We start from the raw sequence: 13,341 nt of genomic DNA, 5'->3' as shown, positions 1-13,341 counted from the left end.
CTAACTGCTGTATTCTATTTTCTTTTAACTCTTTGACCAGGGAGGGAGGGAGGGAGGAGGGAGGGAGGGAGGGAGGGAGGTAGGGAGGGAGGAAGGAAGGGAGGAAGGAAGGAAGGAAGGAAGGAAGGAAGGAAGGAAGGAATCCTGCAACATTATCCTGGGATATGCATAAGAAAAGTAATGTTTGATGGTGCAATAGTTAGAATGCAGTATTGCAGACAAACTATGTCCACAGCCTAGAGCAGTGGTGGCAAACCTTTTTGGCATTGAGTGCCAAAATGGAGTGCACACAAGCGCCAGAAACTGGAAGAGCAGCTCCCTGACCACATGTGGAGTGCCGGAAACCAGAAACTTAGCTTCTGGTGCACATCTGCTCTTCCGATTTCTAACATGCATGTGCATGCAAAGACCAGATGGCCAGTGCACATTTGCTTGCTGGGGAGTTGGTCTTCCAGTTTACGGCACTCCTGTGTGCATAAAGACCAGCTGGCTAGCACATGCAGGCATGCCAGGGAGCTGCTATTCCAGTTTCTGGAGGTCCCGCGCACAAAAACCAGCTGGCTGATGCGCATACGCACACCAGAACCCAGAAAAGCAACGGATGACGGATGACATGCCCAGAGAGATGGCTCTGCATGCCACTTCTGGCACACGTGGCATAGGTTCGCCATCACGGGCCTAGAGTTTGATCCTGACAGAGATCAAGATTGATTCAGCTTTCCATCCTTCCAAAGTCGGTAAAACAAGGATCCAGATTGTCAATATGCTGACATTGTAAACCTCCCAGAGAGTGTTGTAAAGCACTATGGAACAGTTTATAAATCTAAGTGCTATTGCTATTTTAACAGCTTTTTAAACCAAGGCACACAAGACCCATACAAATTTCTGCGAGAACACTGTTCCAGAAGATAAGCAAGGGAACGAAAGGATCCTCTCTCTGTTAATGCTCAAGAAGCAAACCAAAGCATCACAACAAAAATAATAAAAACCAGTCTTTGTATGCTATAATATGCAATCTGTAAGTCACATTTTATAGTCTACAACCTTAGTTCTAGGTACAATTTATATAAAGAAGGGACATACTGATGAAAATAATGTTGTTTTAATTAAACCCTACATTTTATACCAATTCATTGTTTTGAATTAATTGTTCTTCTGTCCTTAAGGTCATTGAAGTCTATTAGACACTTACTTCCAGTAACTCGTCTCCAATCTGCAGCCTTCCATCTCTTCCAGCTGCTCCGTTTGGATCAATGCCCACTACAAAGACACTCATTTTGGATCTGTCTTTGTTCCCAGCCAGGCTGAGTCCTAATCCAGTCTTCCCTTTCTCCAGTTCTATCATGTGCAGATCTCCTGACAGATTCCCGTACTGGTGACTGATTTTCCCTAAGTATAAAGAGAGCAAAATTCAAAAGGGCGGCGAAGTCAAAATCGAATCCAAAACTTTGGAATTCAATAGCCCTAACTTCAACTCAAGCTTACAAAAACAATTCAAGAATGAATTTATGTTTGTATTCACTTGCCAAACTTAGAAAAAGGCATGCCTCAGCCACTTCATTTTTTTGAAACAGGAAAGTGAGAATCATTCCTTTCATTATAAAGATACTTTCTCTATTTATGTGCTACTTTTAGGAATATTTTTTAAACAACAATCACAATCATTCCTGCGTTACACATGAAGCACAATTATATTAAAGCCTTGTGGCCCAGATTGAATGCTTACAGCACAAGGAAACAACGAAACTTATATTTGACCACAGATTCTACTCAAGCATATTAAAAGAAAAACTACTGAAAACATCACACTGCAGATAAAGAGGTAACTTACTCCAACTGTATCCAAACTCATCCTCCTTATCCAAATCTTCCAGGTGATTGTTAGAGGACTGCAGTACAATTTCACTGCTCATTGCTGGAAATACTGAAGGAGGAGGCAAGGGCAGATTACAGGATGGTTTTTTTTCTGGCTCTGAATCTGACTGACTGGATGCCTGTGGGGAGTAAGAAAAACACAGTGTTTGAGGAGACAGAGGAATTATGGCCAATAAAAATGCATGGGATGATGAAAAAGAAAAACCCAGGACTTTGAAGTTAAAATACACAGCAACAGTAGAATAAAATGCAAACAAGACGGAAACTGCAAATCAAATTCAGTGAAGATGAATGTCTATTCAGCCTACACACCACTACAACTTTTCATTTTAATTCCGAAATTGGACAAACAGGAACATGTTAAGGAATATGAATGAATCCTCCAAAAGATAACTATATTCTTGATTTTGCATCGTTTTATATCAAAAATTGTCTCTGAAATAGTAAATGGGGTGAAATCTGATACAGACATTGCTTTAGCTTAGATCAAGAGTTCTTCTTGGGAATCTCATGATGGATGGGGAGATGCTATTATGAATAGTGCATACTAGAGTATTACAGAAGAGCTGCTATGGAAAAAGCAAATCAACAGGGAGCATTTTTTAAAATTTGTTTTCACAAATGGAAAAAAATATTTTCTGTTCGTGTTGATGGTTTTAAATTTGGTTTTATGGTTATTTATATTTTATTTCATTTTGCTGTGGTTTTTAATTTTGTGAGCTGCTCAGAGTCACTGATGTGAGATGAGTGGCTGTATAAATTGACTGAATGGTTGCACGAATGAAGGGCAAAATGGATGCGACACAGCTGGATTCACAAACACAGCATTCTTCAATTGTGTACACTATTGGAAGTGCTTCTCATGAAAATTTTAAATAAATAATACACTAAAAAGATGCCTTTTGCAGAACTTACATTTTACGTTTGGAAATTGATTTCCATGTCCTTAGGAAAATATGTGGAAAGGCCTTAAGATATGAATGGAAATAAAATGTCTGAAATTGGAAAACTCTGCTGAGAAAGGGGGTTATGTCTTTAAAAAGACATTGATGGCTTTTTCTCCAATTAGCATTATCACATATAAATTTAGTCATGGGAATGCCCAAATATTTCGTGGTATGATATGAACATTATTTATGCTCACACTAAAATAGCAGGTCTGTTTAGAAGGAAAAGATGACTCCTTTGAAATTTTCATAGGGTCAAAGTAAAGGGTGAGCATGCAGGAATGTAATATAGATAGACAGATAGAGAGATATACTGAATAATTTGACTTATTCAAATTCAGTGAAAACTTAACTGGGCAGGAGCAAACAAAAGTTTGCTCCTGGGGAGCCTTTCTTATTTTTGTAAGAATTCAAGGCTGTGAACATACCCAATATTCCTTTGTCTTCCTCCTATTCTTCCCAGAACAACAATCCTGTAAGGTAAGGGTCCCGAACCCCCAGTCTGTGGACCAGCACTGGTCTGCGGTATGACAGAAACCAGGCCATGCAAACAAGCGAAGCCCCATCCGTGGAATGGAGGCAGCACATGAAACCATGCCCCCTCCAGTCTGTGGAAAAACCTCTTTCCACAGAACTAGTTCCTGGTGCCCAAAAGATTTGGAAACGCTACTGTAAGGAGACTGGCAGGCTCAAAGTTACCCAGTAATTTTAATGGCTAAGGTAGGACTAGAACTCAGAGCCTCCTGGTTCCCAGCCTGGTGCCTTTAGCTCTATATCAAATCGGTCTAGTAGAAACAGAACTTTCTATTTCTAACTAAACAAACAATTCACTTACAAGCAATTCAACAAACATCTGTTTACAACTGCTGCAATGCTAGCCTCCAGATATATGAGAGTAAAATGGTACTATTACATAACTGTACTCAATATTTGCTAGATTAACTTTTTACAAGCATAATATGATTTGTGGAAGAGGCAAAATATTTCTATCAATGTTTTTGTCCAAAATTCAAAGTAGAAACTTTTGTTCAAAACTCCCATCAATTCTGCCAATTAATTCAGCTCTAAGTTTCTCCTTTAAGTAAACCCAAATCATTTTAGAAAGTTACTCTTAAAATTCCAACTTGTTAAAATTCCCATAAGACCTACCATCATCCTTTGATAAATCAGGAACTATCAAAAGTTTCTTCTACCTTCATGTCATAATTTCAATGGAAAGAGATGAGAGGGATATGAGCATGATGGCCATAATTCAATATGGAGAATATTCACTTCCAGCAAACCACTAACTTATGAAACATTATTATTATTAAATGAGGGTCTAGGAAAGGAAGGGAAAAAAAGATAAACACATAAATATTCACCAAGTCCATGACAAACACATGGGAATAATCCAACCTTGTTAGTGTTGAACTGCAGAGGGTCAACAAAAGGGTTAGTGCTGCTGAAGGCAGGAGGCTTAGTGAAAGGGTTGGACTGCAGATAAGGCATAGGGAAATTCTATAAAAAATAAAAACAGAAAAGAAACTTGCTAATCAAAAGACACATATTTATAGGGCATGTTCACACATGCGTGACCAGCATTTGCCCAACAGCAAATGGCAGCTTACACATAGTCCTTGACTTGCAACCAAAATTGAACCCAACATTTCTGTTGCTAAGCAAGACAGCTGTTAAGTGAATTTTTCCCCATTTTACGATCTTTTTTTTTGCCACAGATGTTAAGTGAGTTACCGCAGTTGTTAAAATCCGTAACAGTTTCCTCATTGACTTTGCTTGCCAGAAGGGACAGTGCAACCATCATAAATACATGCCAGTTGTAAAGTAGCCAAGTTTTGATCGTGTGACCACAGGAATACTGCAACAGGCGTAAGTGTGAAAAACAGTCGTAAGTCACTTTTGCAGTGTCATCGTAACTCTGAACAGTCACTAAATGAATGGTTGTAAGTCAAGGACTACCTATTTGTGAAACAGTGATTATACTGCAAGTACCACACAGAAATAGGGATTTCTTCTAAAAGTAATATTTTAATACTATTGTTTATTAGGAGATTTTTTTGAGCTTTATGAATCAATATTTTTATGCTGAAATTTTCCTAATAAAGCAAACCCTGTTGTTTAAGATGATTAAACCATACAGGATGTCGATAAGCCCTTAGATTTACCTATTTGGGTAAATATGCACATTTGTTACTTGTTCTACACTGACTTATTAAAATGAGGACCAAAATAGATTCATTACAAGAATTTTAGCACATTTATTTACTAGTGATATAAACCGCATACTATAGGAACAGAGATGAAGAAAGTAAACTCAACAAGGCTACAATGAGACTTGATTCTACGACTCTGTATTTTTCAGCAAATAATGTATTTATAGCTTTAAAATATAGGAAAACAGACACTTTATTTTCTTCCCTTTTTTGAAAAAAAGTAATAAAGCTGAACTAAACTTCTGCACATTTTTCTCTTTTAAGATTAGTGTTTATTCTTACATTGTACTTTTAGGACAATTTCTTAGTATGTTTGGAGCACTGTTTTTAAGAGAAGATAGCAAACATCAATTCAACTGGTAAGGTTCTAGCTGCCTCAAAGCTGGCATACATTCTATTTATCTTGAGATACATTCCATCTTCAAAAAAAATACACTAAGGTGCATATGGAAACCCTATCTGCTCTACATCTGGTGAGAATGTTGAAGCCTTAAAGGGATTCAGCAATGCTTACTCTTCAAGATGCAGAAGACAACTAAAAAGTTCCAAAAAGAAAAAATTTATAAGAAGTGTATTGCTACTGATATACAGCAAAGAGACAAGATAGAAAGACCTGCACATGGATTAGAGAACAAACAAAAATGAATTGAATTGAAATGGAAATGGGCTGGTCACATAGCAAGAACTTGCTATGGCAAGTGGACCAAGGCAGTCATAGAATGGATCCTATTTGATAAAAGTGTCCACAAAGGAGACCTAAAACAAGATGGATTGATGACATCAGCTAGCATTGTGGGCTCAATTGGCAAAATAAAGCTCAGGACCATATTGGTTGGAAACATGCAGAAGAGGCCTTCATCCTGCAGTGGATAGAAAATGGCAAAGAAGGAGGAGGGGAGGAGGAGGAGGGGAGGAGGGGAGGGAGGAGGAGGAGGAGGAGGAGGAGGAGGAGGAGGAGGAGGAGGAGGAGGAGGAGGAGGAGGAGGAAGAAGAAGAAGAAGAAGAAGAAGAAGAAGAAGAAGAAGAAGAAGAAGAAGAAGAAGAAGAAGAAGAAGAAGAAGAAGAAGAAGAAGAAGAAGAAGAAGAAGAAGAAGAAGAAGAAGAAGAAGAAGAAGAAGAAGAAGAAGAAGAAGAAGATGATATAGCAAAGGTCTCTAAGAAAATTAGTCCCCTTAACCTCAAAGACTGAGTTAAAACATTTCCCTTTATTTTCAAGGCACTAATCCTGAAAGGGGGTGGGGGGAGAGAGAGAAAGTCAGCTGTCAGGTAACAGGCCAGAACTATTATTATACTTAAACAGGAAAAAAAGGCACGTGGACTTTGCTCTTTTCTTTTTAAATGGATTTCATCACTTGGAAACCTGACAGGAGGGATGCTGGCCAGCAATTGCTCACTCTTCCCCAATATTTTTATACTCCAATAAGAAAGAAGTTAATCATGCCACATTTGAATAGGCTGCTGGCACTATGAAAAAGTGAAGCATAATGCACACTACCTTGAGCTAATGAACAAAAGATAGATATACTTCTAATAAATAAATTTCATTTTTTAAAGAAAAAAACATAATTAAGTTTGAATTTAACATAGAAATGAAAAAAAAACCTCAGATAATTAAAATGAATAGGGGGGGAAAGGCTTTTTTATATTTATATATAAAAAGGCAGACAGCATTACTTGATGTTTCTTGTATAGATATTAAGAACAACTGCAGTTAAGTAGTAGGAAGTCCTCAGGTCACTTTTCGGGACTATCAAAATTTAGCTCAGCTCTGTTCTAAGAGTATCTGTATATGAAAATCACATATATATGTGTTGTGATCATAATTAAGAATATACATTTTGTGAATTATTTTCATTAAAACTGAAGTGATGAACATACCACATAGTTTTTTTTCCGCTGAATAATTATTTCCTTCTTGAAAACGGTACTCCTGATTTTCATTGTTTCTTTTTCCTAAGTACTTTTTTCTTTGATAGTTTTATTGTACTGCTGCACAATGATACCACATAATGTTATACTTTGAACTCTGCAGATTCATATTATTACATGAAACTTCCCTCTCCGTGATGTTCCACTAGGCTTTAAAGAAAGACTTCTGCTTCATTGCAGAAGGTTTTAGCTTGTATATAAACAAGTTTCAGGAAATAAACCAGATTATCACTTTCTTCAGAGAATTGAACAGTGCGTATTTTTAAAAAGAGAAATCCCTAACTTGAATCACTTCAAGATGCCTTAAACCAGAGGTCTCATTCTCGCGGCCTGCGGGCGAATTGCGGCCCGCAGGACGATATCCTGTGACCCCCACCGTAATATGAAAGTATAATATTAGTGTATAATATAAATATAAAGTATAATATAAAGTATAATATTATGCAGCCCAGCCTCACCCAGACTCTGCCTCCAGCGGCCCCCAGGTAAATTGTGTTTGAGACCCCTGCCTTAAATACATGCCACATTTCAGTGGAAGCATTAAAAGCATATAGTGAAGGGCAAGAAACATTGAATGATAGGATCACAAGAGACAAGCATGCAGACAGACATTAATCATTCCTTATTTACAAAGCTCTATCAAATATAGAACCTCTCTATGATTTGAAATAATAAGCACCATAAACATTTATGTAACTCCTTTCACTAACAATGCTAGTTCAAATTTCACAGAGAGTTGGGTCTAACACAAACAATAAGATAATTTCTGTTACTACAAGGGCTCTGAACCATCATAAAATAGCTTGAGCATTTTTGGTAAATTATACATTTAATGCATAGCCATATGTAATAAAATAAGATGACTTTTATTGAGTTTAAGCAAAGTAAAAATTGTTAATTGCAAAAATTCGTTGATCAACAGAAAATCATTCATATCCATAAAACAATGCTTTAACTTTCTCCAATGGACGAAAAAGCCATCTATGGTTGTGAAGTTATCTTATTATTATTTTTATTTCATGAAGCAGCATTAAAAGGTGACTACCAGAAGAAAATACAGCTAGCTTTCTGGTTGATTGCTTATAACTAAACACTGGAAATCCCCTTAGAAGATATTAATTAGGGTTTCATATAAAGAGCACAAACTAAAGGCACTGTTTTTACATCACCAACGTTCAGCAAGCAAATATATTTTCCCATGCCACAGCAAATTCACAAGCTCCCATTAATTCTGCATACAAAGCACCAACATTCAACAGAATCACCCATGCTATTTACCTGTGATGACTGATGGTAAAATGGATTATTAAATTTCTGCCCACCAGGAGCAGAGGATGCTAAAGAGCCATAAAGAGATATTGGCTGGGAAACAAGAGTTATGAAAAGAGCCAGTAAATCAAACAAGCGACTTACCATAACAAAACAAAAAATCTACATACAGGAAGTATAGTTTTAAGTGATGCAAGCAATAGTATTAAAATGACTGTGCAAAGTGGCTAAAAGCTATGTTGTTTCATGGAAGGCTATTTAGTGATTCTGCACTGCAGACTTTTTATCCCTCCTGATTTATGCTTAACAGCAAAATGAAAAAATACAGGGAAAATGGTTAGGAAAAAGAAGGCAGTATTTGGACAACCAATTAATCTTTCAAATATATAGCCTCATGTGGATTTCTTAGCCTCTGCACAGATCACATTTTCTTTTTGGCAGGCACAGCTAACATCAAGATGGGATATGTATTGATGTGGTATATAACAGGTTTAGTTAGTAATATTATGCATTAGTAATATTATGATCTCCAGAGCAATACAGTATGGAAAAATCCACAAAATCTTACTCTATAATTGATAGCAGAGGTGTGCAACTTTGTCCACTTTAAGACTTGTGGACTTCAACTTCCAGAATTGGATACTCCTGTAAATATTATATCAACTTTCTGCATGATTAAACAAGATAGCCCCTGAAGTGCCATTTTTTGTTTCCAATCTACAGATTTCTACACAGATTTTTTACCACAAAACCAAGGATTAATTGCAACCTCAACTAATTCTGCTCTTAGCTTTGTAGATGACGTAAGATTTAGAAAGCGAAACCTCAGTTCTCCTAAGCTTAAACAAAATTTGGAATAAATGCTTAACTTTGGATGCATATATATGGTTCTACATATCTTTTTTTCCCCTCTCTTTGTATGCTTACCCTTGGTTTGCTTATAATGCTCTGTACCGTGAAGACTACTGGGTTGCCTGCTCTTCTAATGGCTTCCACAGCTTGCTCGTGGCTTGCATCTCTGAGATTTATTCCATCCACCTGAAAATGTAAGTCCTAAGCTTAATATGATGGTACACGTAGCTAAAAATGATGGAGAAATGTCTTAAAATTATACATATTTTTCTGTTTTATGTAAACAAACAAACAAAAATCTGTAGCCAGTCCTTTCTAAATTTCAGTCCCTCCTATGCAGCATTTCATTATTTAGCAAGATCATATTATTATGCATGAACACCACAGGCTACAATTTTCAGGATATACTATGAGAGTGGAAGTAATTATTGTAAGTTATAATTTAACATTGTTTTATTTCTGGAAATTTAATTTGTATCTTTAGTGGTTCAGAGATGGAGCTTAAATTAGACTCTGAATTCACTGGCTGTTAAACATAACATAATTTTAATTTTTGTTTGGAATCTAGGATGAACTTAAATTCAAGACTATCCAAAGTCTTTGGCATGAACCTGGCATAAATCTGCAATATTACATATATAACAAGGCTTGTCTAAAATGTAGTAACATAGAGGAATATGAAGAGGTTTTTTTTTTAAATAAAACCCTCAATGGATTCTACACATCATTTTGTATGATAAATCCACATTACTGATATTTGTACTCTCTTAGTAAATGTTTCAGAATCAAAAAACATGGCAGTGGACATAATCTCTAAAGTACCTTTGGAAGTGAATGATAAATAATTCATCCTTTCCAATCAAGATTGTTTTTATGTATTTCACTGTTGTAAGCACATCTCTAATAAAATAACATTGGGTATTTTTAAAAGTGAGATGGTACTATACAGTGTATTTATTTTTTATTAATTTATTCTGTTTTCTGAAAAGACCCCTTCAACTGTGAAATTCTTCAAAACAAATGTTTGAAATCTGTTCTGGTATCTGAAGACAATAAGATTATTTTGTTAGTATTGTAGAAGGAGAACCATGTTAGCATACAGTAGCCCAAAATCAGGAGACTGGTAGTATCTTTTCAGAACTGGTTGCTTTCCTGCAGATGTCTCACTACCAAAAGTTGGCAATATCACCAGTGTTAGTAAGGAATGGGGTACCAACCTCAAGACAGTACCAAGGACCCCTCATTTCAAATATGAACTAAAAATATGTTCCTTTATTGAGCATCTTTTCAGACTATCAATTTTTAATAAAAGATATAAACTTTCATGAGCTGTACCTCAGTTCACCCGATACATGGGTGATTCAATTGATGTGGAATTTTAAAAAGGGAATGAAGGACAAAAGGATGGTTATGCAGATGCAGGTTACATATGAGACATATTTCAAGTACCTCATCAATTAGTAATTGTAATGTCAAACACCACTGTGTTTGTGAAGACCGAAAAGGCCTGAAGCCTTTTGATATATGTTATGTTCGGCAGTCTCCTGCTCTATACTGCTAGTGTAGTTTGGTTGTTGTAAAACAGGCACCTTCACATTTGTGATCAAATGTCCTGAAAAATTAAAATGCTCTTTGTCCTCATTTTGAGTCCTGATGTCATTTTTTTTTTTTTTTTTTTTGCAAAGTGGAAATAACAGAGTTGACCGAATGAAAACTTTTTATTCAAGTACATTATAAGCCAATCAGTTATGCCATATGATTTTCATTTACTTTTAGAGACCAAGATTCTTACAAAAATAAAGTTTTGCTCAGAAATGTGCAAAAACATTGTTACATTCTAAGCCAGAAACTGGGATCCCTTTTATGACTTGTGGACTTCAACTCCCAGAATTCCTGAGGCAGCCTTAAAGGGGCCATAGTTCCCCATCAGTTCTAAGCTCATTTTAAAAATGGAAATCAGCATAATACCTCCACAATTCTATCTCCTGTTTTTAAAGTTCCATTTTTGCCTGCAGGGCTGTCTTCGAGGATGTGTTTGATGAAGATTCCTCTCATAACTTCACCATTGTTCAGACGACTTCCCATACCTCTTCCACCAACAATGCTGATTCCCAGGGACTTGCTAGGCTCTCTCCAGAGCTCAACCCTACAATGACAAACCAACATAAAATAAATGGACTGAGGTGCACTTAGGTCAGGAAAAAAGGATTTTACTAATTAGGAAAGCCTAGATGCTTAAAATTAAAATGGCAGCACGCTACGGACCTTGAGGTACACTTCGTTTAATTATTGTTGTTTTTATTTATTTTTATCTTGCCTTTATTTTTTTTATAAATAATTTAAGATGGTGAACATGCCTAGTGCTCCTATTTCCTCCTATTTTCTTCACAACAACAAACCTGAGATGAGTTGGGCTGAGAGAGGATGACTGGACCAAGTAAGTTTTCATGCCTAAAGTAAGCTACAACTCACACTGTCCTGATTTCTGGCCTAGTGTCTTATTCACTACAACAAACTGGCTCTTCAACACTATGTTCTTTAACAGTACATTCCATTCAGCAATCTTTACTGTATATTTTAGGAAGATTCTATTAGCAACTCCTGTAAAGAGCATTGCTAATAGTACGAGGAGAGCATTGCTAATAGTACACCGGAAGGTTCTCAACTTGTTTTTCAGGTAAACTTCCCCATGGCTCTACAAAGTTTCATTCTGAAGCTCTTTCAAGCAAACAGGTTGCCTCAGACTCACAATTTTGATAGTCCTCTATTTATGACCACAACTGAGCCCCAAAATTCCCTTTGCTAGGCAAGTCAGTTCTTAAATGAGTTTTGTCCCATTTTATGGTCTCCTCTTGCCACAAATGTTAAGTGAATCACTGCAATTGTTAAGTTAGTAATATGGATTGTTAAGTGAATTTTGCTTCCCCATTGCTTGTCAAAAGGCTGCAAAAGTTGATCACATGACCCCGGGACACTGCAATCTTCATAAATACTGCCAGTTGCCAAGCATCCGAATTTGGATCATGTCACCATGGGGACGCTTGCAAGGGTCATGTGAAAAATGATCATCAGTTACGTTTTTCAGTGCCATTGTAAATTTGAACAGTCATTAACGAATGGTTGTAAGTTGAGGACTACATGTATTCCCCTTTAAAACTTTAAAACTGGGCTCTAGTCAGAAGGTTAGCTCTGAACACACCGTCTTGGTTGATTCCAGTTACTGTAGCCTGTGTTCTGAAGCTCACTTTCTTCTCCTTCTCCTTCTTCTCGTTCCGGTAGTTCTGGAATATCTCTGCAAGTAAATAAACATTACTCTGTATCAAAAGAAATTAAGATGATTCCCCAAAACAGTTCTTTTAATATTTTGAGAAAATTAGAAGGACTGGCAAATAGCACAATAAAACTTTAAAAAGCTGTAACAAACAGAAACGTATGTTGGGGATAATAATAGAACAATGATAACAACATGGGTATAAAACAAGGCAACAATAATATTAAAGGATCATAGGACAGCGAAATAAAATAAGATCAGCTAGTCCAGTCCTGAAATTATACAAAGATAGAATACATAACCAAAAAACACCCTGAGATTTATCAATGCAAACAATGTTAAAAGATAGATACAAATCAAAATGAAAACATCAGCACTGTTTCTATTCTGCCTTGTGATCCCATATGATATTGGCTGGGATCAAATCTCCAAATGCCTCAATATACATGATCCAAACGCATTTCCAAGATTATATGGCTATATGGAGATGAAGGTTGTTTGTTCATTTTTTCCAAATCGAAGCTTACAACACTTCGTAGCTGCCAGATTTTAAAGAATAGGTTTTTGGAAGTTTGGAGGAAGGTTGACATTGGAAAACAAAGGTTAAAGAGTTCCAATGAAAGTAGGAAATAATAATCTTTACCCCCAGAGCATAATCTGATTTCTTTCTTTCACCTTTCCATACAGCCCCCTGAAAGACCTCAAAATCTGCTCAGGGAGGGTTGGGTTTTTTTTGAGAGAGAAATTATGATAAACGTATCATATCACTGAATTCCACCCACAGAATTTTCCAAGGTAGCATTTCTAATTAATTAATGTATATTTAATCTATAGGTGGTTCTGTTAAGAGATATATTGCAGAATAGCAGCTAGATTTCTGTCCCAGTGCAAAAACAAATACTGTGTCTCATCTGAATTTCAGACATCCTCTATAAAAACTGTTGACTATGCTTCCCAAAATATAAATCCAGACTAGCTTAATAGA

The 13,341-nt window shown here is 36.4% G+C and overlaps 1 protein-coding gene across 19 annotated transcripts in view; it reads right to left on the bottom strand.

Annotated features, from left to right (window-relative positions):
- Positions 1-13,341, bottom strand: part of MPDZ (multiple PDZ domain crumbs cell polarity complex component) — a 97,325-nt gene that overhangs the window by 26,008 nt on the left and 57,976 nt on the right. For 12 of the 19 annotated variants that reach the window (XM_087957678.1, XM_087957688.1, XM_087957689.1 and 9 more), the window contains 7 exons: positions 12,285-12,377; positions 11,054-11,231; positions 9,161-9,271; positions 8,243-8,326; positions 4,221-4,322; positions 1,832-1,994; positions 1,193-1,389 (listed from right to left, as the gene is read on the bottom strand). In XM_087957678.1, coding sequence (XP_087813804.1) covers positions 1,193-1,389; positions 1,832-1,994; positions 4,221-4,322; positions 8,243-8,326; positions 9,161-9,271; positions 11,054-11,231; positions 12,285-12,377 — 928 coding nt within the window. The remainder of the gene's footprint in view (positions 1-1,192; positions 1,390-1,831; positions 1,995-4,220; positions 4,323-8,242; positions 8,327-9,160; positions 9,272-11,053; positions 11,232-12,284; positions 12,378-13,341) is intronic. The other 7 variants (XM_087957690.1, XM_087957693.1, XM_087957695.1 and 4 more) reach the window with 3 other exon arrangements.

This window comes from Notechis scutatus, chromosome 2 (genome assembly GCF_049901735.1).
Source record: "Notechis scutatus isolate UNSWTSFEM ecotype Mainland chromosome 2, rNotScu1.2, whole genome shotgun sequence".
Lineage (NCBI taxonomy): Eukaryota > Metazoa > Chordata > Lepidosauria > Squamata > Elapidae > Notechis > Notechis scutatus.
The sequence above is the reverse complement of the archived record's forward strand: the minus strand, read 5'-3'. Positions and strand labels throughout refer to the sequence as shown.